General features: G+C 39.6%; 1 protein-coding gene across 4 annotated transcripts in view; it reads right to left on the bottom strand.

Annotated features, from left to right (window-relative positions):
• The window catches only part of SRPK1 (SRSF protein kinase 1), an 82840-nt gene that overhangs the window by 53960 nt on the left and 942 nt on the right, over positions 1-27938 (bottom strand). For 3 of the 4 annotated variants that reach the window (XM_049652755.1, XM_049652754.1, XM_049652753.1), the window contains exon 2: positions 27726-27786. In XM_049652755.1, coding sequence (XP_049508712.1) covers positions 27726-27786 — 61 coding nt within the window. Of the gene's footprint in view, positions 1-27725; positions 27787-27938 lie in introns of those variants that run through there. The other variant, XM_049652752.1, reaches the window with a different exon arrangement.

The following is a 27938-nucleotide window of genomic DNA, read 5'->3' as shown; positions in this document are numbered from 1 at the left end:
TTCCTTCCTTCCTTCCTTCCTTCCTTCCTTCCTTCCTTCCTTCCTTCTTCCTTCCTCCCTCCCTCCCTCCCTCCCTTCCTCCTTCCTCCCTCCCTTCCTTCCTCCCTCCCTCCCTCCCTTTCTCTCTCATAAATACATAAATAAAATTTCAAATTAAAAAAATCATAGCAGGAATAGATGGTAATAGGTAAAGCTGAGCAATCAAGAAATCGCAATAAGCATGATGGAGATGTGCACTAAACAGAATATGAAATGAATAATGTTACATGTCGATTATATTCCAATAAAACAAAGCAACCAGCTACAAAGAAACAGCTCAAAGTAGTTGCCTTAGGAAGTAGGCCCATGACTGGGGAAAGGGTAGGGCAGAACACTGTGTAGCTTTTGTTTAAAAAGGTTTCCATGCTAGGGGCACCTGGTGGCTCAGTTAGTTAAGCATCCTGACTCTTGAATTCAGCTCAGGTCAAGATCTCACAATTCGTGAGTTCAAGCCCCGCACTGTTAGCACAGAGACTGCATGCAATTCTCTTTCTCTCTCTCTCTCTCTCAAAATAAGTAAACATTAAAAAAGAAAAAGGCTTCCATTCTTCTTTTTTTTTTTTTTTCAATACTAAGAGACATAATTCATCTTGGAAAAAAACAGAAACCTAACCATCCAACAAGAGAGAGCTAAGTGAATTTATTGGCTGTTTAAATCATCATTTGTGTCAAATTTGACTGCCAATTTGTTCATTTGACACAAAAATTGTAATTGCTGAAAAGATCACCTATTTGTACCCCTTAATCAATGTATTTCATTTTCAGGCTCTACTATTTTTTAAATGTTTCTGTGCAATGAACTTCTAAAGTATACATTACTATCTTTTTTTAAAAAGCTAATTTATCATACTGTTAGATTCTTCCAGTGTGAAGCATACTTCTTGTCTATGTGTTTTCCCTAAGACCTCCCTCTTAGAGCCCTCTGACCTCTAGCTCCAGAGTTTGTTTTCCAAAACAAAAATCACAAAAACATTCTACATAAACACTTGCAGAAAGAAGTTAGCATTATTCCTGTACCTTTATAGTCCCAATAAGATTAAGGGACTTAATAAGGGAATTCATGGCAATTCAGATTATGTAAGGAAAAAAAAAGTTTCCTCTATATGAATTGACCATAAGACCTTAGATTCTACAGAACATTTGTGCCCTGTTGTCTCCCCTCTTCCAGAATCTCAATGCCAAACAGATAATCATATCTTATGAAAGATGTTATAACGGGGTAAGAGCATGGACTGCAACATAACTCACCTACAGTCAAATCCTGGAAATCCTGGCTTTGCTATTTATTCCCTGTGTGATCTTAGGCAAGTAACTTAACCTGTCTCTGTTTCCTTGTCTATAAAGTCATAAAAATAAAAGCACCAAGTTTATAAGGTTGCTCTGAGCACTGAATGAGTTAGTAGTACTCACCACAAGGCTTAGGATAGTGTCTGGTAATAGGTACTACTATTCCTTTTTTTTTTATTTTTTATTTTTTTTAACGTTTTATTTATTTTTGAGACAGAGAGAGACAGAGCATGAACAGGGGAGGGGCAGAGAGAGAGGGAGACACAGAATTGGAAGCAGGCTCCAGGCTCTGAGCCATCAGCCCAGAGCCCGACGTGGGGCTCGAACTCACGGACCGCAAGATCGTGACCTGAGCTGAAGTCGGACGTCTAACCGACTGAGCCACCCAGGCGCCCCTAGGTACTACTATTTCTAATAGAGAAATCTGGATAGTCTCTTTGGCTGGAGCTCTTCTCTGTGATAGTTTAAATATTAACAAATACTGGCAGCTAGTCTGAGAAATGCAATGTAAAAGTTTTGGGAGAAAGGTACCTGCATTTAACCCAAGTACAATTAATTTTAAGACACGATATTATTTGAGATAAAAACACTATCTGGACTTTGAAAATATTTATTAGATGGAAGGTTTTTTTTTTTTTCTTTTTAGAGTGGCACTTTTTGTCATAGATGAATCACTGTTTCTAGAATCTTCTTCTTTTAACAGAAACATCACCTAAAAGCTACTGATTCTATTGCTATCCCTGTCAATAAATAACGGATCTTATTTTGTTGTTTGCCACTAAGAAAAATTATTTAAGTGAGTTCAGTAAAGCTCCTTACATGATTAACGTATACAAAAGCACTCTGATACTGAGAGATGAGAATTTTTCTTGTAACTATGAAGCTGCTTCGCTGTGGTCATCTATTTGTGCCTGATGCTTATCATACACCAGCATGCCAGCAAACACAATTCTGTTGCTTCTCTCAAGGAAGTGCAGTTGTTCATTAATGATAGAGAAACAATAGGAAGAAAAAAAGAAGTCTGAACTTGTTACATGATTTTCCTCCCTTTTATTTTATTTGGACATGTTCAAATCATTCATGACTGCAATTATTTGATGGTAACCTTAAAATATCTCTTGACTTCAAATTATTACATATTGCCTAAAATGTTATAGAGAAGTCAACTGACAGCTCCCATCTAGGGCAGTTTCTGCACTTCAAAGGAATACAGTTTAGAAATTCCAACTCATAAAAGCATGTTACAATCTTTCCTCTCCAAAGACAGAATAGATTTAAAAGAAGCAATGTTTTAAATAACATCGGGGCACCCTGGTGGCTCAGTTGGTTAAGTGTCTTGACTTCGGCTCAGGTCATGATCTCACAGTTCCTGAGTTTGAGCCCTGCGTTGGCGGTCAGGCTCTGTGCTGACAACTCAGGGCCTGGAGCCAGCTTTGGATTCTGTATCTCCCTCTCTCTGCCCCTCCCCCACTCACACTGTCTCTCTCTCTCTCTCTCTCTCTCCTTCAAAATAAATAAACATTAAAAAATTTTTTTTAAATAACAAAAATGTCAACTTTAAAAACTGCATACACATCTACTTTTCAAATTTATTCCAAAAAGACCAAGCCTCCTTGTTTCAGCCTAATTCAAAACCACAAGGAGGTTAAAGTCCACCACCGCTTTATGTAATGACTATGTACATAACAGAGGAAAAGTTATTTTAAGTATTTTACCAAAGTACATGGGAATACAGAACAAAATTACATTGCAGCCATTCCTTCCCATCTAGTTCTTTATGCACTACTGAAAATAGTCCAGGAGGAGAAAGTATGCAACAAAATCAAAACTTGTTCTCCCGTTTGGGGGACAGAAAAGCCATCAAGTTCAATATATTCACAAATACTAATGTTTTCTAATGTAATCCAAAGGGGACATGTACTGTAACAAGGTTTTACCTTAAAAATTATTCAAAACCTAGATTCTAATAACCATATGGTCAAACTTCCCATTACACGTAGCAATACAATATGAGATACACAACACCTTCTTGAATACTCTCATCAAAATGTTTAACTGAAACCTAATCAATCTTTTCGTCTTAACTTCCAGTTTTAAGGAAATGCAAGGAAAGGAGGAACAAGTTAAACAAGTTAGACAAATCCAGAGTGTGGGGTATTTTCTAAGACAACTGGTCTGATCTCTTGGCTGGGGGTGGGGTGGGAGGGGTGGGGTGGGAGGGGTGGGGGGGGAGGGGAGTTATGGTGGTGGGGTAGGGGGAACTGTTTTAGATGAAATATATACACACAGAAAACATGAGAACTTGATTTAATCATGATTCAAACAGCAGACATTTATAAGGCAACTGGGGAAACATAAATATAAACTGCCTGTGAGATGATATTAAGGAATTATTGTCCATAATACCATTACCACAGCTAAGAAAGATATGTGAAAGAACATCCTTATTCTTAGGAGGAGCAAGCTGAAGTATTTAGGGATATGGGGTCATGGTTTCTGCAACTTACTTTCAAACAGTTCAGTCAAAAGAAGTATTTATATACATATATCTAACTAACACCCCTAGATGGCAAAATGTACTAAGTATTTATTATGCTAGTCTCAGCTTTTCTAGGTTTTTGAAATTTCTCATCATTGAGGAAAAGGATTAGGATAGAATCAAACTTTTCTTATGCTTATAGTCATTATTATTACACTTAAAAACATTAAATATTCCACACAGATGCATTATTTATTATTTCTAATTTGTTGGAAATTTAGATTTCTGTGGTTAATAACTTCAAACACTAAAAAAAAGGAATACACAGGAAAGCATTAAATCTACTTTCCTGACATGGTACAACTATAGGTAATAAATCATTTTCTTGTAGCTTATAGAAATCTAGTACAGGTATGGTTATGAATTCCATTTATATACACCACCAATCTGTGTCAAAGCAGAAATTTCCTTTGTAAAGTAGGTATTTGTTCAAGAATGAAAAGTGTTTCTTTGACATCTGGTCAACCAGATTTAGTCAGCAGGTAGAATATCTGTGTAACAATATTAATTTTTCTAAAGTATTTATTTATTGGGATGCCTGGGTGGCTAGTCAGTTAAGTGACTGACTTCAGCTCAGGTCATGATCTTACAGTTTGTGAGCTCGAGCCCCATGTCGGGCTCTGTGCTGACAGAGCCTGCTTGGAGCCTGCTTTGGATTCTGTGTTTCCCTCTCTCTCTGCCCCTCCTCTGCTTGTGCTCTGTCTCTCAAAAATAAACAAACATTAAAAAAAAACCTTCAAGTTATTTATTTGAGACAGCAAGTGCGAGAGAGAATGAGTAGGGAAGGGGGGGGGTGGAGAGGATGGGGGCTCTGGGCTGACAGCAGAGAACCTAATGGAGGACTCAAACTCACAATTCATGAGATCATGATCTGAGCCCAAGTTAGATGCTCAACTAAGCCACCCAGGTGCCCCCCTTATCCATTTTTGTTTTACATACTCCCTCATATTTCATAGGCATTCAAATGTTTACTGAATTGAACAGACTTATTTCTTTGGCTCCTGTTAATAAATATAATCATCCTTCAATTTTACATCAAGGTTTCATTCTATCTACTGATTCCATGAAAAGGAATGTTTTCCTGTTGAGTTCTTTAAGAAAACATTTTGATGCTTCTCTTAGATCCAATCCTAGTAAAATGAAAAGATATGTTCACTCAATAATTTATACATAAATTCAGAGAAACTTCATTCATAATAGGCCCAAACAGAAAATAACACGGATGTCTATCAATGGAGAAAAGATTAAAAACTGAGGTACAGGCATGTAATAGATTAGTATTCAGCAATAAAAAGGAACTACTAAAACATACAACAAACACAGATCAATCTCGAAACCATTATGCTGAGCAAAATAAGACAGACACCAAAGAGTAGATACTGTACAATTCCTTTTATATTAGTTCATTGACCAAACTAATCTAAAATGAAGAAAGAAGACCTGGCCCGGGGTCAGGTTGGGGAGGGGGTAATTACATGGATACATACATTTGTCAAAATATACTGAACTATACTATGAAATGGGTTAATTTTATTGTTTGCTCATTTTACTGTATTGTTACACCTCAATAGAACTGACTTTAAAATAGGGCATGGTATTCCCTTCCTTCTATTTTTAATAGAAATTAAAGCTATCCCTGGATTAATACAAAGCCAAGGAACTGAATTCTCCTTGAGTATTCAGAGTTTTTGCCATTTGGCAAACAACAGGAAACTGAGAGCTCTTCCTAAGGAAAGGTCCTGTAATGGAGCAGCAATAAGCAGTGAATGAGACAAAGGAGGCAAGAACAGCAGCAGATCTGGAGACAAGCACTTCATTTGCAAGGGGCCCTTGAAAGAGCACAAAGAATGGGTGCTAACAACAAAAACAAGTAGGAGAAATACATGTGGGTCAGCTTAAGATTACAAAATGCATACCTTTAAGAGGAGACATTACAGAACAATTTCCCATAATTTAGTTTGGAAAAATTCATAAATTTGGAAGTCTGCCTAATTTCTATTTCCTTTTAATAAAACCTACTTGAAAATGTTTCTATACCCTAAAACTTTTTAGAAATCTGAAGTCTAGTTGATTCTCTGTAGTCACTTGAAATCCCTCTAATCTCAAATGAATTCAAGCAGCAGTCATTCAAAAGAACTAATGCACTTCTTGATTTTTAGGGTAAACTAAGATTTAAAAAATTTTTTTAATGTTTGTTTATTTTTGAGAGACAGAGAGAGAGAGAGAGAGAGAGAGAGAGAGAGAGAGAGGGAATGAACATGGGAGGGGCAGAGAGAAAGGGAGACACAGAATCTGAAGCAGGTTCCAGGCTCTGGGCTGTCAGCATAGAGCCCAATATAGGGCTCAAACCCACTAACCACGAGATCATGACCTGAGCTGAAGTCAGACACTCAACCAACTGAGCCACCCAGGAGCCCCTACAGTAATTGTTTTTAAGCTGACACACGGCATACCAGAGAAAGACACCATATTTCCCAGTCTCCCTTGCAGCTATTTACAGGCCATGTAGAAGGAAACTCCTCAAGAAACTGGCAAGCACCCTACACCATTTCCCATGCTTGAAACAGATGCTACCTGGGCCTCTGAACACACGGGGCACAACCCAGGATGGCAGGAGAAGTGAGCAAGATGTCTGTGGGTCCATGACACTTTGTGGAGTAAGCCACTGTGAACAGCTAAGGATACATCCCCAGAATTTTACACTGGGAAGAAATAATCTTGTTTTAGCCACTTATTACTTTGGATCTTTTGTCACTCACTGTTAAAAGTTAAGTCTTTCTCTTACTCCAGCTCCCCATCCCTTTTCCTTTCTCCAAAGGGAATACAAGCCAGTTTCTCCTATATGATTCTATACAAGAGTAAATGTATATATGGGTGTACATGGGTGCACATATACACATATCCTTATTTTTAACTACTGTTAGCATACAATAAAATATTCAAGGCATCCCTTTTTCATTCAGCAACATTTCAGAATAATGCCTTAACTAGGGATGCAGGTGTTTCCTTTTTTTCCCCTAAGAAATTAGTTTTTAAAAGAGCAAGGGAAGGGCATAGAGAGAAGATGACACAGAATCTAAAGCACGCTCCAGGCTCTAAGCTGTCAGCACAGAGCCCGACGTGGGGCTTGAACTCACAAACTGTGAGATCATGACCTGAGCCAAAGTTAGACGCTTAACAGACTGCGCCACCCAGGTACCCCAGGTGTTTCATTATTAATGGCAGCATGATATACCCTAATTTTTAAAAAGTATGCATTCTGTGGGACGTTTCCTTCTACGGTCACAAACTACTAACACTTGTATTTAATACTTTTTTACACATGGATATGTATATCAGTGTAACAAATGCCTAGAAACGGAAAAGTCAGGTCAAAGGGTATGTGCAATTTAATTTACTTTTTGATACATACTACTGATCGCCTTTCACAGATGCTATATCAATTTACACTCCTATTAGCAATGTATGACTGTTTCTCCATTTCAATGCCATATATTATTTTTTGGTTTTTTGCCAACTTGATGGGGAAACACAGAATCTCAAAGGATGGTAAAAAGCCCTATAATTCAAGTTGATCACATTGGTAGTTGTCTTAAGTAAAAATGAAAGTGTTATGATCTCACAGCCCATGAGTTCAAGCCCCGCATCTGGCTCTGTGTGGACAGCTCAGAGCCTGGAGCCTGCTTTGGATTCTCTCTCTGCCCCTCCCCAGCTCATGCTCTGTCTCTCTCTCTCTCTCTCTCTCTCTCTCTCTCTCCTTCAAAAAGAAATAAACATTAAAAAAAAAGTTTTTTAATAAAAAAAATAAAAATGTTAGAGTAAAAAGCAGGCAATCCTATATACACTGTAAATAGTTATTATTACCTAAAACATAGAAGCAAACAGGCCATTTCTTTGCCTAAGGATGTACTGACTCCTGTGCCTAATCACCTTTCTTGTAATCATCACACCCATATGTATCAATTCTAATTTCCAGTTGGGGTTTCTCTGAAGTTAAGCAAGAACTTAAAAAACTTGGAAATCCATAAAAAGAATGATGATCTCTAAGAACAGGTACAAAGTGATTTCCAGAATACAATGTTAAGGAGAAAAACAGTACAGTGCAAAAGAATGTATGCTTATTGCCTTACGTACAAGACAGAAAAATAATATATAATACTTGCTCATTTTTACAAAAAATAAGTCAGAAATGAATGAAATGGTTATACCTTTAGGCAGTGGGTGGGAACAAGAAAAAGGAGAAAGGGATGGGAATCGACTTCCTGAGCCATGTACAACGTTTTAATTACTGAAATGAAAAGAAAAAACTGATGGGGGAAAAAAAAAAAATCAAACCTTAAAGGGGAGCCTAGGTTGGCTCAGTTGGTTGGGCTCTGACTCTTGATTTCACAGGTCATGATTTCACAGTTCATGAGATCGAGCCCCACGTCAGGCTCTGCGCTGACTGAGGAGCCAGCTTGGGATTCTCTCTCCCTCTCTCTCTGCCCCTCCCCTGCTCATGCTGTTTCTCAAAATAAATAAACATTAAAAAAAAAAAAATCAAACCTAAAATTAAATGTAAACAGATGAAAAAATAAATGAATAAAACATAGGGAAAAATTAATTCTGGACAGTTGTCTATGCATCCTTAAGTGGGATATCATCATGAGGACTTAAAGAACTATAAAGAAATCTTGCACTTAATTGACTGTTGATGGTGACATGTAATCTTGAAAGTACTTGTGTGTAACTGGAGGAAAGAAAAAGGAATATAGATTCATTGAGAACAAAGAAGGGATATGTCAATACAGAATGGGAGAAAGTGAAGAAAACCCATAGTACATTTGAATTGGAAGTACCATAAGCTACCTACCTACCTATTTTTTAATATATATTTAAATATATTTCCTAGCTCTGCCCTCTAGGCCCACTGAAAGGGCCTAGAAACAACAGAACCCTAATAGCAATGAGCAGGACCAGCATCTAGACCTCGGTTTCCAAATATAGTTCCTCACTAAAAAGCACAAGGGGGTGGGGGGAGGTCTTTGGAAAAATGGGAGATTCCAGTCTGGGGCAGGGACAGCAGATAGAGAACCTGGAATATTTCCTTTTGCAGAAAGCTAAGACATAACTAAAGATAAAGAGACATAAGCAAATGTAATGCTTGAACCCTGGCTAAATTCTAGATCCAAAAAAAGAAAGACGGTATAAAAGACATATATGAGAAAATACTAAAATATAAATATGGTTGGAGTATTAGATGATATTGAATTAATATTCACTTTCTTACATGTGATCATTATCAGTGTAATAATGTTATTGCATTTATTAAAGGAAAATGTCATTGTTAGATGTATCTTGAAGTATTTAGAGATGAAGTGTCATGAGACCTGCCACTTCCAAATGCTTCAACAACAAATACCACATAGACAGTTTTATTTCATTAGAGGCCCAAAAGTGGAAACAATCCAGATGATCACCAAAAAGTGAATGGAGAAACAAATGGTGGTATAGCCACACACTGGAATACTATGCAGCAATAAAAAGAAATAAGCTACTGATAGATAAAACATGGATGCATGTCAAAGTCATCATGATGAAAGAAGCCAAATACAGAAGAATACATGCTGTGTATTTACATTTACATAAAATTCTAATTTTTTTTTTAACGTTTATTGATTTTTGAGACAGAGAGAGACAGAGCATGAAGAGGGGTGGGTCAGAGAGAAAGAGGGAGACACAGAATATGGAACAGGCTCCAGGCTCTGAGCTGTCAGCACAGAGCCTGAGGCGGGGCTCGAACCCATGAACTGCGAGATCATGACCTGAGCCGAAGTTGGACGCTTAACCGACTGAGCCACCCAGGCGCCCCTAAAATTCTAGAAAATGTAAACTGATGTGTAGTGTCAGAGAACAGATCAGTCACTGCCTGGGGCCAGCAGTGTAGGAAGGGATGGACTGCAAAAAGGAAAATTCGAGGAAACATCTGGCACAACAAAAATTTTTGTACTTTGATTATTGTGGTAGTTTCACGGATGCATACAGTTGCCAAAAGTCATCAAATTGTGTACTTTGGTATAGAAAGATGGAAAAAAATACAGCAAAATGTCAGCAATTAGTAAACACAGGAGAAGATGATTACAGGTTATCATACCATTTTTTTTTTAACTTTGTTGCAGGCTTAAATTTTTTTTCAAATAACAAAGTTGAATGGAGAACAGACAATTCACAAAAAGAGGTAAAAATGACCCTCCATAGATATGAAAAGAAGGTCAAACTCACTGAAAGAGAAATGTAAATTAAATACCAAGACACCATTTCTCACCTATCAGACTGCCAAAAATTAATAAGCATTCTGCTGGTGAAGCTGTTGGAAAATGGGCACTCTGATACACTGCTAGTGAGAATGCACACAGCACAATCCTGCTGAAATGAAATCTGGTAATACTTAATTATAAATCTCATTGGGTTTCAACTTAGCAATCCCACTTCTAGGAATCCGCCCTAGAGGATACACCTTCACGAATGAAAATACATTTGCACAAGGCTATTCACCGCAGCCTTGCTTGTAATTACAAAATATTGAAAACAACCTAAATGCTCACACATGGGAGTGGTTGAATACACTGTGGTACATGCACAGAACTGAGCACTGTGAAGCTGGAAAAAAAAAAAGATGAGGAAGTTTTTTATAACTTGTGATAGTGTAATAGTAACTGAATGGGAAAAGCAGAGTGCAAACAAGTTATTCCATGTTACCTTCCATAAAAGAAAGAAGAGGTTATTAAAAAACAAAAATACACACACCTGCTCATTTGTGCAAAACGAAACACAGTGGGACTAACAGAGAAACTAAAGCAACAATGGGCAAGTGGGAAAGGGGTGGAAAGAGAGGGGAATGGGGCCCGGGTATCTGGGATGAGGAGGAAGTGAACTTCTGGGTAGATATTTTGTATAGCTCTGACTTTCAGAACCACAGTAGTGTGTCCTTTGGCTCCCAAAATAAAAAAAAATAAAAACCAGGATGTGAGGAGCACCCAAAATGGAATGCAAACACTAACAAATGAACCTAACTGCATGCCAAATGAACATCACACTTTGAGCACAGGTTCAAAAGGTTTCCTTTGTTTTGTTTTGTAAAGTTTATTTTGAGAGAGACAGAGAGAGAGAGTAAAGGAGGGGCAGAGAGAGAGAGAGAGAGAGGGGGAGGGAGGGAGGGAGGGAGGGAGAGAGAGAGAGAGAGAGAGAGAGAGAGAGAGAATATTCCAAGCAGGCTCCACACTATTAGCACAGAGCCCAACATGGGGCTCATTCTCATGAACCATGAGATCATGACTTGAGGTGAAATCAAGATTTAGACGCTTAACTGACTGAACCACCCAAGAGCCCCTAAAAGTTTCTCCCCCCAACGTTTCTTTGGTTTTGACTCTCCTTTTTACCTTTTGCTATGCATACATTTTTTACTCTTATGGGATAAAATATTTCAGTCTTTATATATACAGCTTTTTGGTCATGATTAGGAGGACTGCCTTTCTCTAAGATTATTTCAGTTTTAAGTTTTACAGTTTTTCTTACATGTTCATGGTTTCCGTTTTCTTTTCTAATGTTTAAATCTTTGATCCATCTCTAATTATTTATGTTAAGAACAGGGTGAGAATATAACCTTTTTTTTACCCCAGTTCTTCCAACAGCAGTTGGAATCCATTTTTTTCTGAATTCATTTGAAACACAACTTATATGGTGTTAAATTCCCATGTATTTACTTCTTTTTGGAGTCTCCATTCTGTGCCACTGTCTTGTCTATTCAGGCATCAGGATCAAGCAATTTTAAGTGTTATAACTTCATAGCATTTAAAATATCTGGGAAGTTCCCATACCACCCGTATTACTACGCTTTTCAGAATTTTTACCATTCTTAACATTTGTATTTTTCCATAAAAGTTAAAATCTGTTTTAGTTTTTTTTTTTTTTTTTTTAATTTATTTTTGGGACAGAGAGACAGAGCATGAACGGGGGAGGGGCAGAGAGAGAGGGAGACACAGAATCGGAAACAGGCTCCAGGCTCCGAGCCATCAGCCCAGAGCCTGACGCGGGGCTCGAACTCACGGACCGCGAGATCGTGACCTGGCTGAAGTCGGACGCTTAACCGACTGCGCCACCCAGGCGCCCCAAAATCTGTTTTAGTTTTAACAGAATATTGTCACTAGGTAGGAAATTTATATATTAGTTTAGGGAGAACTAATTATTATTTAAATGAGTCCTCACATACTCAATATTTTAGGTGACGTATTAAGCACACATTCTACGATGGCACTGTGTCAAGGACAGAAATACGGAGTTTCACTACCACTACATTAATTACCATTGCTCCAAACAGCCTACTTGCTGCGGGGCAATGCCAACAAACAGGCATGAGGAGGTTATCACAGGTTCTGCCACCTAAGCTTTCCATTGGAAATAAAGAATTGTGATGTCACAGACCTACTACTATGCCAACATACTGTCCAACATAAAAATTTAAGACCTTAAAATCATATCCAAATCTTGGTTTCTAAACACCAGGGCTGGGGTGCCTGGGTGGCTCAGCTGGTTAAGCGTCCAATCTGGATTTCAGCTCAGGCCATGATCTCAAGGTTCGTGAGATAGAGCCTCGTCGGGCTCAGTGCTGACAAGCGTGGAGCCTGCCTGAGATGCTCTCTCTTCCCCCTTCCCCACCCACTCACGCTCTCTCAAAAATAACCTTTGAAATAAAATAGAATAGAATAAAAAATAATAAAATAAAATAAAATAAAATAAAATAAAATAAAATAAACCAGGGCTCCTTAGAGAAAGGACTGATCCCATGGTTGGAGCAGGCAAAGTACAAGATGAATCTGGAACATGCTATTGTGCTAGAAAGTGTAAATATTCAAAGAATGAAAGAGACTTGTTGAAAGATAAAGTGTCACCTTGAAGGGGCTCCCACTGGCCAAATATGAAAGAATATGAGTATCAAATAGTGAGAGTAATGGATTAAACTCACCGAATAAAAACAGATTCCCTAAGTTCATACCAATGATTATGACTAGGATGATGAATGGGGAAAAGGAAAAGTTTTTTCTAATAACAAAATGCTGACAATTAACTCTATAAGGAAATGGGAGAATTATATAATCACTGTTTTGCAACTGTCATATAACTGGCTTAGGCAAGAATCAATAATGGATACTAATGCAGTGAAATTTCAATGAGGAAAAGTTATTTACACAGGTCAAAATATCTCCCCATAACGAACTTATGATTTACAAAAGAGAAAACCATAATAATATGCTGAAGAAACTTGGTAGTCACCACCCATACTGGGACAGATATGTCTGCTGTGCCGATATGATTCACCAAGGAAGATTAACTTAGGTGGTACCAAAATGCATAACCTGAATCATGAGGAAACAGACAAACCCAAGCTGAAGGACAGTCTGAAAATAAATGGCCTATATTCTTCAAAAATATCAATTCCAGGAAAGACAAAGGCAGGCCATGGAACTGTTCTAAATGCAATGCACAATCTTAAGGTAGATAGTAGGCCAGAAAAAAAAATTTTTTTCCTACAAAGCTCATTGGGACAATTGGCAAAATCTGAATAAGATCCAGATTAAATAATAATATTGTATTAATGCCTTATTTCTTATTTTGATAATTGCGATTATGTAAGTGAATGTCCTTGTTTTAAGGCAATACATGAAGTATTCAGGGGCAAAGGGGACAATGCAACTTACTTTCAAACAGTTCATAAGCAAAAGTTTTCTTCAGGCATCCAAATTTTCCATTTATATGTCTGAGCTGGCAAAACAAACTACTGTAGAGCCTGCTTACTATCTGGAAGGCTCACCCACATTTACAACAAACAACCACTAGATGGCACTCTGTGATCTTCTAATCCCAGCAGCCTAGGTTTCCATAGGCAGCATTTTAGACTTCATTATGTTAAAAAACATTCATTTTGTTAAAAAACAAAAACACAACTGGTGATCTTTAATAAACCACCATTACCGGGCAACTACTACATTCAAAACAGATGTTTTCACAAAGGTCTTACAAGGTCTTTCATGATCCGACTTTTCACTGGCTCACAAACCCATCTCTCTGACCACATCTCTTTTAAGGTACTGCCTTTTCACAGAACTTTCTTGACACTTCTATATAAAACAGGAGTTGGCTGCATGCCCTCCCCTACCCCCTTACCCTACTTTATTTTTCTTCAGTACTTGACATTTTATTGTCTTCTTTCCCACACTCCCAGAATGTACGTCTCAGGAGGACATTTATTTTGCTCAATGCCTGTATCCCAAATGTCTAGAAAAGAGATGCACACAAGGCACGTTTCTTCTCTTTCATCACTAGCTATTACTCATCCTCCTCCAATTGTCCATTACATGTCCACCCCCCACAACAAGTCCCCTAAAGGAGAGAGACTGTGAAGAGCCTTAAATGTCAAGCACTATTTTATGTGGAAGTCATCAAGCCATTTAAGCACAAAGTGACCCTATAACAACAGTGCTTTAGAAAAATTCTTTTGTCAAGAAGGTGGTAAAAGATAGTGGGAGTGGAAAGCAAAGATACAGGGACACTGTCGAGGTAGTGGTTACAACAGCCAAGGTCTCTGATGCCAAGAGACTTAGGTTTGATCCTGGCTCTACAGTTTGCAAGAGCTCCATGACTTTGGATAAATTGCTAATTCAGGAAGCTCTTTGTCCTTCAGCTGCCCAGTGTGTAAAAAAGAGGGCAGTAAAAAATGTACCTTATAGGGAACATAGAGGTTATGCTTATCCTATGCTTGGTACAGGGCCTGATACAGAAATTTTAGCATTGCATGTAGGAAATAAGGGAAAGGGAGTAAGCAAATATCTGTTCATTAGTCAATTTATTTTTACTGAGTGCTCATAAGTATGTTGAGTACGTTTCTAGGCACTGGAAATGCAGCCATGAGCAAAAAGAAAAAAAAAAATAGCTCAGAGTCTTTCTTTATCATGTTTATATTTGAGCAGGAGGTTAACAAAAAAATAGCCCTAAATATCTGAATCTACCTGGTTCTTGAGTTTCTGTTGGTGAACAGCTAATGCTGGGACAGCAAAATCCTATTCTCAAGATCTCTAAGGTAGACACGTGTTCTATAATGTCAGGCTATGAGAAGGGCTATGAAGAAAAATGAAGGTAAGGGGACAACAATACATAGACATCATTTTAAATAAGAGTTGTGACCTTTGAGTAAAGAGGTGAGAGATACTGGAATTTACTCTGGAATGTTTCAAAAAAAGTGAAATCCAGAAGAACAGATTTGAGGATGATGTGTTTGGGGTCTTAGAAATAATTTAGCTCTGGCTTCAAAAAACAAACTAGAAGCCTCTGGGTGGCTCAGTCGATTGAGTATGACTACTGATTTTGGCTCAGGTCATGATCCCAGGGTCGTGGGATCAAGCCCTGTGTTGGGCTCCGTGCTGAGTGTGCAGCTTGCTTTAGATTCTCTCGCTCTAAAATAAATAATTTAAAAAAGGCAAACTAAAAGCGGATGAGAGAAAGCACCCTAGCAACTCTAGTTTGCTTACTTGTAAACTTTAGTCTTCATTTCTTTCGACTGTGGAAAATAAAAAATTGTAGGATCTCCTAGTGCAGAGAATTGTCTTCCAGGGACTGTGTTATGGGTTGAACTGTATCCCCCCAAAACAGATACACTGGAGTCCCAGCCTCTATATCTCAGAATGTGACTTTATTTGGGGATAGGATCTTTATACAGGTAAACAAGTTAAGATGAAGTCATTAGAATGAGACCTAATCCGTAGGACTAGTGTCTTTATAAAAAGGGAAAATTTGGACACACATAGAGACACACACAGAGGGAAGATGATGCATAGACACAGAGAGAAAACAGCCATCTTCAAAATAAGGACAGAGGCCTGAAAAAGATCCTTACCTCTGAGCCCTCAGATGGAACTAAGCCTGTTCACACCTTGATTTCAGACTTGTAGCCTCCAGAACTGTGAGACAATAAATTTCTGTGGGTTTAGCCACCCAGTTTGTGGCACTGTTACAGTAACCCTAGAAAACCAATACAGACTGAGAGAAGATCTATTTACATACTCATCTCCCTTAAGATCAAAAGCCTGTTGGGGCACCTGGATGGCTCAGTTTGTTAAGTGTCCAACTCTTGGTTCTGGCTCAGGTCAGGATCTCACAGTCCGGCTCTGCAATGAGTGTGGAGCCTGCTGGATTCTTTCTCTCTCTCTCTGCCCCTCCTCCACTTGCTCTCTCAAAATAAATAAACTTAAAAAAAAAAAAAAAAAAGGTCACAGGGGTTCCTGAGTGGCTTAGGTGGTTAAGCATCTGATTCTTGGTTTTGGCTCAGGTCATGATCTCGTGGTTTCAAGCCCTGCACTGGGCTCTGTGCTGGCAGCACCCATCCTGCTTGGGATTCTCGGTCTCCTCTTCTCTGCTCCTCTCTCACTCATGCTGTCTCTTTCTCAAAATAAGTAAACTTAAAAAAAAAATCATAAACCTCTTATAGGGTAGAGCTGATATTGCTTGAAATCATCTTTGCATCTCTTTTGAAGTATCTGATCTAATGCAAAAACTTAATAAGATACTATTTTAAGTTCCGGCACCTAAACACAGTAGAGCTTAATAAGTACTCAAATTCTCCCACTACTTTTCCATATATATTTTTCCTGACAAGCATTTCTTTGTTCTGCAAATTGACAAGCTAAAGTTAATTTCTGAGACACACTGGAATTGGCCCTATCAAAATAAAAATTTGAGTGTCTAAGTTTATTAGGTGTTAATTAAATATAAACCGTTCTTTATCTTTAGGCAACTATACTCCAAATTAAACTTTATATAGACCCCAACAGAGGAAATACTGACAAGTTAAAACCATTAGTTTGATGCATGAGTAATAATAAAAAATGTCACATAAAAGTCAAAGGTGGGGCACCTGAGTGGCTCAGTAGGTTAAGCGTCTGACTTCGGCTCAGGTCATAATCTCATGGTTCATGAGTTCGAGACCTGCCATCAGGCTCTGTGCTGACAGCTCAGGGCCTGGAGCCTGCTTCGATTCTGTGTCTCCCTCTCTCTCTGTTCCTCTCCCACTCATGCCACATCTGTCTCTCTCTCTCAAAAATAGATAAACATTAAAAAAAAATTAAAGGAAAAGTCAAAGGTAAATCCATCTAAGGAAGAACGCATGAGGAAGGAAGTAACCACCAAAGCACTTTACTCTAGCTCAGCACTAGGCTAGGCACTCACACGCAATTTCACCCTCAGAATCTCACCATCTACAGATAAGGCAAGTCAGACTCAGGAAGTCAAACGACATTGCCCAAGTTCACCCACCAGTGGCGTTGGAGGCAAATTGGAACCTGGGGCTGTGTGATTCAGAAAGACAAGCTCTTTTTGCTAAGGAGCATAGAAGCATGTATCTATATTAACCTTCCACCTTAGAAACATTAGCACAAGTTACCTAATTTAATCATACTATATTGTTAATACTAGCAACGAAAAATGCAAAATACAGTTCCTGTTAAATCTATTCTCAAAGTCATAGGTAGTTACAGAAGAGAAAAGGAGTATCAAGGGAGCTTGCCACCAAGCTCATGTGTAAAAACAAGCTGACATCTTTGATCAAACTCCTAGGTTGAAAGGACATTCAAGAACCTTCTCAAGCTGGAGCCGCACTATATACAATTAAGAGCAAAGCGAATAAGATACAGTTGCCATAAATTACATTTATAATCAGTTACAAAATAAGGCTACCTTAGGTCAAGAAACAAGAGTTCACAAAATCACACCCAGAAGTATTGGCAACCTTTTAAAAAATGACTAGCCACTCAGTACAAAGAATTTAGAACCTGAGTAAATTAAATATACAAAGGTCATCAACGTGACTCATGGTACACCAAACTTCATGGCACTGATGTTTGTTCACCACGGTAGGTGACACTTCTCATCTGGTAGTTAAAATATCTATTACATGTTCTCAAAGTTTGTGATAAGCTACCCTAAAATACCCATCCATGTTGTTCAAGGCATTTAAGCCACCAATACATTTATTACCCAATAGCAACAAATTACCCCTGGCCTCAGTCTTCATCTATATAACTGAAGGCATGTCATGGTACAAATGAACGTGCTTTTTATTTATCTAGCTCCTGCCAACTGACTTTTGTGTCCAGTGCCACTATACTTCTCTGAAAATGAATAAAGTGTGTTTAATTTATTTTGTGGCTTCTGATAATTTCTGAAGTCATTCTTTGTCGAAGCAGTTGAAAAACTGTATACTCTGGTCTTCATAGCTGATCTCACGGGTTTTTTCAAACTCTCAAAGTTAATTCTCCAGTAAGAGGTACACAGAACCACAGGGCTCTTCCACAACTCTGCTTACGATAACTTTAGGAAAGGTGCCTAAGATTGTGATCCTGAAATTCCATTTCCCATTGAAAAGCTTCTTAGAGAAAGGGCTATTTTCTGGTCTGGGGCAGAAAACGTACAAGATAAATCTGGACAAACTGCCATACTAAATAGCAAAAAAGCTATCAAAGATGCCTCAGATTGAATCAAATGGACTTTGGGGCTGGGCCATCGTGAAGGGACTCCAACTGGCCAAAGACAGGACAATCGATAAAAATAACAACTACACGTTCTACAAAATGCATGAATGTTGAAAACATCATGCTAAGTTAAAGAAACCAGTCACAAAAGACCACTTATTGTAGGATTCCATTTATACAAAATGTCCAGACTAGGCAAATCCAGAGACACAAAGTAGATTAGTCACTGCCTAGGGTTGGAGGTGGTGTACTATGGGGGTAATGAGGAGTGATAGCTAATGGGTAAAGGGTTTCTTTTGGGGTGACAGAAATGTTTCAAACTTATTAGATTATGGTGATGGCTGCACAACTCTGTGAGCATACTAAAAACCACTGAGTTGTACACGTTTAACAGGTGAATTTCATGGTATGTAAATTATAATTCCAGAAAACTGTAGGGGGGGGGGGAGCCCAACTACAATGGATTGAACCACAAATATGTTTACAGCTATGAGCTCATACTAAAATTAACCTTAACTGGTCATTTTGGAGGATGCTAGGACTCTAACTCATTAATGAAATTTGGAAAGTACAAGTATTTATCCTGTGTCTTATATATAAAGTGTCTCTAGGGGTAACACCAAAGAAATGAGGTAAAGTTCCTTTTTATAGAACTATATAATTAATAAGTTAAAGAACTGAATATTACCATTTTGCAACACTAAATAAAATAAATGGATCTAGGCAATGCTCAGTGGCCGCTAACATCACAAAAAATTAACCAGTCAGTAGGTGCCTCCTGGTCAAAGTATACAATGCCACTTACGAAGCAGTCAAACAAAAACAGATTTGCAAGGAAAATAACCCATGAATAACATATAGATAAAAAGACCAGAGAGACTATTCAAACAGCAATATAATGACCTTATAAGTCCTGATTCAAACAAACTTAAAATTAGCAGGGAAATCTGAACCCTGATTGGGTATTTGCTATTATGGACTTGTTTCAAAATATTTTAAGCGTGGGGGCGCCTGGGTGGCTCAGCTGGTTAAGCGTATGGCTACTGATTTCAGTTCGGGTCATGATTTCCAGCCCCACATCAGGCTCTGTGCTGAGTGTGGAGCCTGCTTGGGATTCTCTCTCCCTCTGCCCCTATACCCCTCTCCCCCACTCACAGGCTCTCTCTCTCTCTCTCTCTCTCAAAAAAAAAAAAAATAATAATAATAATAATTTTTTTGAGTGTTATATTAGTACTGTAGCTATGTTTTGAAAATTAAGAGTCCATATTTTAGGGGCACCTGGGTAGCTCAGCTGGTTGAGCACCCATCTTCGGATCAGGTCATGAGCTCATGGTTCGTGACTTTGAGCCCCACATTGGGCTCACTGCTGTCAGCCCAGAGCCCCGCCCCTTTTAGATTGTCTGTCACCTTCTCTCTGTGCCCCTCCCCCACTCATGCGCATGCATGCGCTCTCTCTCTCAAAAATTAAAAAAAAAAAAAAAAAAGAGTCCATATTTTACAAAATGATATGATGTCTGAGGTTTGCTTTAAAATAAGATGGGTGGGGGGCACCTGGGTGGCACAGTTCATTGAGGATTCAACTCTTGACTTCCACTCAGGTCATGATCCCAAGGTTGTAGGATCTAGCCCCACACTGGGCTCCACGATGAGCATGGAGCCTGCTTAACATTCTCTCTCTCTCTCTCTCTCTCTCTCTCTCTCTCTGCCCCTCTCCATTGCTCACACTCTCACAATCTCTAAAATAAAAACATAAAAATTAAAAAAAGATGGAGTAGAGCAGAAAAAGAAGATAAAGATGAAACATGAACCATAGGTAGTAACTGATGAAGTTGAGATGGATGCACAAAAGTTTATTTTGCAGGGCACCTGGGTGGCTCAGTCAGTTAAGCATCCGACTCTTGATTTTGGCTCAGGTTATGATCTTGAGGTTCACGGGATCCAGCCCACGTCACTGCACTGACAGCACTAAGCCTGCTTGGGATTCTCTCTCTCCCCCTCTCGTTGTCCCTCCCCTACTCGTGCTCTCTCTTTCTCTCAAAATAGACATTTTTTAAAAAGTTTATCTTGCTACTTTCTTTTTTGGATATATTTGAAATTTTCCACAAGAAACCTTTTTTAAAAAATTTATTTATTTACTTAGAGAGAGGCAGAGAGAGAATCCCAAGCAGGCTCCGTGCTGTCAGCATGGAGCCTCACTCAGGGCCTGATCTCAGAAACCGTGAATTCCTGACGTAAGCCAAATCAAGAGTCGGACACATAACTGACAGCCACGCAGGCACCACCACAATTAAACTTTTTTTTTTTTTTTAACGTTTATTTTTATTTTTGAGACAGAGAGAGACAGAGCATGAACGGGGGAGGGGCAGAGAGAGAGGGAGACACAGAACCGGAAGCAGGCTCCAGGCTCTGAGCCATCAGCCCAGAGCCTGACGCGGGGCTCGAACTCACGGACCGCGAGATCGTGACCTGAGCCGAAGTCGGACGCTTAACCGACTGAGCCACCCAGGCGCCCCACCACAATTAAACTTTTAAAAAGACAACAATGCTGCCAATGCCATACATCACTGGAATTACTCCATTTCACAGATTCAAACACAAATAGGTTTCCTACCATTCCCACATCTCTGAAATCAAGACAGCATCTTATAGCGAATGGTGTATCAGTTTAACTGGTAGTGGTTTTTTTTTTTTTGCGTGGCATATAAAATGGTGTAATTTAAAACTGATTGTGTCCCAAATTCAATGAAAAAAATGTACAAGATTATAAATATATCTGCTTATCTATCTCTCCTTAGCTAAATCATTATTTGCATCATACTAGAAAGGAAGAGTTCAAAAAAATCTCTTGACTACCTCCATTTTCTTACTTGCTTGGAATTAATTCAGTTACAGTGAGAGAATCATTAAAATGATACTTTAGCAAATATAAAAATAAAATTAGTCTGCAAACTAGCATTCGTGATAGAGAAGATCTGGGAAGTATCGAGCAAAAAGTCTAAGTATGACAGGGGCGGGGGTGGGGGGGACATTGCCTCATTTATCTTGCCAGGTCTAAAAAATTATAATAAAAACTAAGTCTAGTTGACCAGCCCATCTTTTCTTCATTTTTAATAAAGGAGTTCCTAAGCACCCACCACTTCAGCATTTGCATAAGTTGCTGGTTTCAAGTAATCTAAAGAACATAGTAATTTGGCAAGCCTCTGGGCCTCACTGCAGCAGAAAGACTAATGTAAACAAAATTTACTAACGTATATAAACTTATTGAGGAAGAAAAGAGAAGAAACTATTTCTGACAACCACAATTCTAGAAATGTAATTTTGCAAGCACGTACTTTAATGGAGTGACAATTAAAAATAATACCTTTTTAAGATGACAACTCACATTGAAAATTTCAAAGATAAAAAGCAAAGAAAAAGATGGATTGGGCACATTTTTTTAAAAATCAATAAATGAAATTAGAAAGGCTAATAACCCGAGAAATGTAAATTTGCCACATGACAAAAAGTATATTTCTTTTTTATTTTTTAAATGTTTGTTTACTTTTGGGAGAGACAGAGCTTGAGTGGGAAACAGGCAGAGAGCGGGGCACAGAGGATCCAAAGCAGGCTCTACACTGATAGCAGCAGGGAGCCCCATGTGGGGTTTTGAACTCAAACCATGCAATCAGAAGCCAGATGCTTAACCAACTGAGCCACCCAGGGGCTCCGACAAAAGGTATATTCTTAATAAATAGTTCTTAAGATTAAGAAAATGATCAATAATCCATACAAAAATGGGTAAAAGATAGGAGCTGGTCAATAAATACATCCCACAAATGGTCAACCTGACCGGTAACAAAAGAAATTAAAACAAGATACTTATAGATTACCAAACTTGGGCAACATTTTCAAGTAACAATGCCCCAGTTCTGGTGGCCAAGTAGGATGTGCAAAAGTATTCCCACTTCCAACATTCTGCCTGGAGCAGTCCTCCTTCATTCACCTCCTTCAAGTGTCACCTCGATGCAGCTTCAATCACCCTATTTAAAACCGCACCCTCACCCCCACTCCTCAAATTCCCCTTATCTTCCTCTATTTTTCCAACTTATGGTCTTAACATACTACGCAATTTACTTATGTGCATTGTTTATTCTGTCTCCAATCCCCATGAAAATAAAGTTCCCAAGGACAAAGACGTTTTTCTTTCACAGGGATGGAAAACTGCTTGGGATATAGGAGGTCTGCAAAAATTGTTTGTTTAATGAATAGGAAAATTAAACTAGTTAATTCCTTTAAAAAAAATTTTTTTTAACGTTTATTTTTGAGAAAGAGACAGAGTGTGAGTGGGGGAGGGACAGAGAGGGAGGCACAGAATCTGAAGCCGGCTCCAGGCTCTGCGCTATTAGCACAGAGCCCAAGGCGGGACTCAAACCCATGAACCGTGAGATCATGACCTGAGCCGAGTCCAACGCTTAACTGACTGACTGAGCCACCCATGCGCCCCTAAATTAGTTAATTCCTAATTAAACTAGTAAATGTCTCTGGAGAAAATTTTGTTGACAATATGAATTTAAAAACCTTTAAAATGTACATAACCAGTAATATCCCTCCTAAGAATTTATCCTAAGTAAATAATCACTGATGTGAACAATGGCTATCCAAAAGACCATTCATCTTTGCTATGAAGTGTGAAAAACTTGAACCAATGTATACTGGAACCTTTAAAAGCAAGTGGAATATTTAATGCTATGAAAAACATTCATGATAAGGTTAGCTGGGGAAAAGTATACCCAATGATTCCATTTTTGTCTTAACTAAAATAAATTATGATATACCCGTTTAACAGAATGCTATCTAGATGAAGCTACTCACTGTGTCCTGATACAGAACCACTTCTAGGCCTTAGTGGAAAAGGCAGACCTTAAAAAAATAGTAAGGTTATGCTATAAGGAACTGATACAGAATCAATTTCCAAGGTACGTTGGTAAGTACAAAAAGCATCCAAAACCATTTAACTTAAAAAAATTGTTTCAAGTTCATGTACTGTACTGTATAAAAATGTTAGAAATTTTCAACTATCGGGGCACCTGGGCGACTCAGTCAGTTGAGCATCCGACTCTGGCTCAGGTCATGATCTGAACTGTTAGTTCAAGCACCACATCAGGCTCACTGCTGTCCGTGCAGAGCCTGCCATGGATCCTCTGTCCCCTTCTCTCTCTGCCCCTCCCTTGTTCACGCTCGCTCTCTCAAAAATAAAAAAAAAAAGAAATTTTCAACTATCCTTTCTTCTGAATTTTCAATACAATCAGATATTTTGGAAAATTAGGAAATAAAGCCATCTCTCCTCTCCTTTGACTTCACAGATTGGTGAGTACTAACATGAACAAAATCACTTCTCCAGCTCAAACTGTTTTACTACCAAATTTATACTAAACCCAGTTCTTTAACTGCAAGTAAGTAAAAATTACTGTCCAAAGTAATTTCCTAAGCTAAGTAATTATTAGATATAAATACCATTCTGGAAGTATGTTCCATAGAAGTAATGGGAAAAATAGGACACCTGGGTGGCTTAGTTGGTTAAGCGTCCAACTTCAGCTTAGGCCATGATCTCGATGTACGTGAGTTCGAGCCCCGCGTCAGGCTCTGTGTTGACAGCTCAGAGCCTGGAGCCTGCTTCAGATTCTGTGTCTCCCTCTCTCTTTGCCCCTCCCCTGCTCACGCTCTGTCTCTCTCTCAAAAATAAAGATTAAAAAAAATTTTTATTTGATTAAAAAAAATAATATGAAGAACAAACATTAACTGTGTTAAATTGTAAGAGCTATGACAAACAGATAAAGGCACACACCTATTGGTATATATATTGAAAACAGAATGACCAAAGGAAGATAGAGAATTACATCCTTTTGTTTTTGTTTTTTTAAAAAAATTTTTTTTTTTTTAACGTTTATTTTTGAGACAGAGAGAGACAGAGCATGAACGGGGGAGGGGCAGAGAGAGAGGGAGACACAGAACTGGAAGCAGGCTCCAGGCTCTGAGCCATCAGCCCAGAGCCTGACGCGGGGCTCGAACTCACGGTCCGTGAGATCGTGACCTGAGCTGAAGTCGGACGCTCAACCGACTGAGCCACCCAGGCGCCCCAAGAATTACATCCTTTTGGAGACATAGCCAGGGGGCTCTGAAAGGGTACTTAAACTTTAACCCAGGCATCCTGTGGTACCTTATACAGAAGCCTTAGTTTGCTCAGTTTCTACCTTGTTTGTCCTCAGACACATCAGAAGGAACTGTCACTTGGGAGACAGCAGTGGTTAGTACCAGGACTTTGTTTGGGGTATGTCGGACCCAGGGTTGAATACTAGCTTTACAATATTCTGTGGAAGTAATCTGGAAAAATCTCAATTTCCTTATCTGTAAAGTGAAACAGTTTATCATCAACTAGTTAATTTTAGTAAATAGGAATACAGTGTCTGAAAAAGTGAAGTGGAGACAAAATTCTTCAAATAAGACAACTGAAAACCCCCAAGGTCAAATCTTTCAGCACAGTGAAAGAGCCCAAAGGAAACAAATACTGAATAGCACTGCGCTGGAAGGCAGGGGCCCTGGATTCCAGTTTTGTCCTTGCTACAACCAGCTGCAGCTCCATGGACATGATTTTTCATGTATGTAGGTTCTAGTTTTAAGATCTACAAAATCAGGGGACTGAAATCCTTTCCACCTGTACCCCACCATGACTAAATTACTAAGACGTTACTTACAGTTTTACTTTTCATTTAAATGCTTGGTTTTTCTAACTTCTCGGTTGTCATCATGACTAAGCCAAGACCATTTCCTTAACTAACTCATCCAAGGTCAAACTGCTAAAAAGTGGCAAAATCACAATTCAAACCAGATCTGACTCACTTGGGAGACCAAATTCTATGGCATGCTTCTTCTTTAGACCTTCTTCCTGACTAATCTGGTAACCAGCAGCTTGCCTTTGCAAAAGGACTGGAAGTCCAGAGTGCAGTCAGGGGTCATGGAACAGAGTCAAGTTACCTGAGTCAGGTGGGGCTTGAACTTCTGACACAGTATTCTAACCAAGTTAATTAGACATTTCAGCTACTTAAAAGGAGGCTGGAGAAACAAAAAAAGAAAGGTAAAATTGTCAAGAGAAATCATTAACTGAAGACAAAAATAAAGCACCTCTGAAACTGCAAGTAAATGAAGGTCATTCATTTATATAAAACTTCAGGAATTAACAGTTGTACAAAATGAAATATTCCGTAAAATAACTGCTAGATTATCTGTACTACTCGCTTGCTTTTGTGCAAGTGTGAAAATAATGGACACAAATTACCTAACAGTGAATGAAGGAGTAACAGAGAATCCAAAGCACATATATTCGGCTTTAGAAATAAAGAATATGGTTTAAATAGATAATCCAAAGTAATGATTATCTGGTACCAAAAACAGATGATGAGGTGTCTGGCTCGCTCAGTTGGTAGAGCATGCAACTTTTGATCTCAGGGTCATGAGTTCAAGCCCCACATTGGGTGTGGCGCCTACTTTAAAAATACATATATATATGATCACCTTTATATATTTTCCTCCCAAGTTACAGGTTGATTCAGGTTAATACAAAATAATTTCCATGTGGAGAGACCAAGACAGATCACTTCTCAACAATACAGTGAACAGTAAAATTACCATCTCTTTACATCAGCAGAAAATACGTTTTATAGCACATTCCTATCAGCTCCACAGGGAATAATAAAACTAAGGCACATACAAAAAAAGAGTAACACTTAAATTCCCACTGCAGACAAGAACCAGGTTAGCTCCTCGGCTGTTTCCATTAAACCAATGTGGGATTACGAACTGGTTCTGAGGGGCGCCTGAGTGGCTCAGTCCGTTGGGCATCTGACTTCCGCTCACGTCATGATCTCACGGTTGGTGAGTTCAAGCCCCACTTCAGGCTCTGTGCTGACAGCTCAAAGCCTGGAGCCTGTTTCAGATTCTGTGTCTCCCTCTCTCTCTGTCCCTCCCCTTCTTGTGCTCGGTCTGTCTCTCTCAAAAATAAACAAAAAAACATTTTTTCTTTAATAAATAAATAAAAACTGGTTTTGGAACAACCCATATGTGGATAATCACGAGGCAAACGCAGGGAGATAAACTCACATTTAAATATGTTTGGTTACCAAGCACTTTATAAAATAAAAAATTTCATGAGACAGTTAACAGAAATGGAGCAAGAGGTGAGGTCACCTACCACTTTAGCTCTATTGCTATAAGCCATTATGTGTCATTCTCAAACATCAGGTAGTCACCAAAACCACACACACACACGCATCTGATAATATCATTCAGAAAGGTAACCTAGGAAAACCTCAGAAATGCTCGTTTTCTCAGCTCAAGAAGGAGACCGTATACAACTCCACACAACATCAAGGAAATGGAAGTGTCCGGAAAATGATGCACTGTTCTGTAAAGGCAATTTGCAAGCCACTGCAATTAAACGTGAGAACAAGATAAAAGTTCTCTAGACTAAGCCTCACTTTGCAGAAGCCCTCTACTGGGCGTTCCTAAGATGCGACCAACTTTTGTGTTTCCCACAGCAGCGCTTAGAACCACGGTTATGCATCCTGCTGGTAAAACCCGGACATGTGGCACTTCACACACCAAACCAGAATCACCAAGAGCGTTGGCTAAAGAACTTGCCCGTCACTACCGTGAGGCCCACTCCACAAGGCATCTGCATTCAGCGCGAGGGCTGGAGGTTTTGAGAGAAGAAACAAACGCAGTGGTCTGCCTGCCACGGCGAGGAAGGGGACGCTCCGTGCGGGCTCAGGAAGTTGCCCGACCAGGGGGAAAGTCCATGCCCTCCTCTATGAAAGCGAGCGGGTGGCTGGCAGACCAAAATGCGGAAAATTCACTTAAGAACTCCCTGACGGCCTACCGTGCAGACGTAGGAGTCAAGTTTAAGACTCGGGGAAGCAGGTGGGGGAGAGGCCAGAGTTCACAAACAGATAATGATCTACCAGCTCCGTCGGGAGGCCCAGACCCGGGGGGGGGGGGGGGGGGGGGGTCGTGCCTCCTCTCTGGAGTTGGGGAGCTGACGGACCGGACGGGCTCTGGTCCTCCTCCAACAGCCCTTTCCAGCGGGCCTGGCCCTCGGCAACATCAGCTCCGCTCCGCATGGCTCACGGAGTGCGACCCTCCAAGGCCACTCCGCGACCATGTGGCTGGGGCCGCAGGGCGCCCAAACCCGGCGCACGTTCAAGAGGTGAAACCAGAGGAGAGGAGGTGCGGGAGGAAATCCAAAGAATGGGATGTCGGGGTACAAGACTCACTTCCTCTGGGCTTTGTCCTTCTTGGCCTTGGTCCTTTTCTTTCGGGCCTGGAGCGCAAGCACTGCAGGAGAGAGGGATGGATGAAGGGCGAATGTGGAGTAAAGGAGGCGACCAAGGTGAGGGTGGAGACCCAGCAGGGGCGCGAGGCCCGGGTGCGGGGCCTGGCCGAGGGGCGGCTCCGGGACGAGCGCCGCGGCTTCGGCGAGGCGGCCG

The sequence above is a fragment of the Panthera uncia genome, assembly GCF_023721935.1.
Source record: "Panthera uncia isolate 11264 chromosome B2 unlocalized genomic scaffold, Puncia_PCG_1.0 HiC_scaffold_24, whole genome shotgun sequence".
Taxonomy (NCBI): domain Eukaryota; kingdom Metazoa; phylum Chordata; class Mammalia; order Carnivora; family Felidae; genus Panthera; species Panthera uncia.
This window is presented reverse-complemented; position numbering and strand designations above follow the sequence as displayed.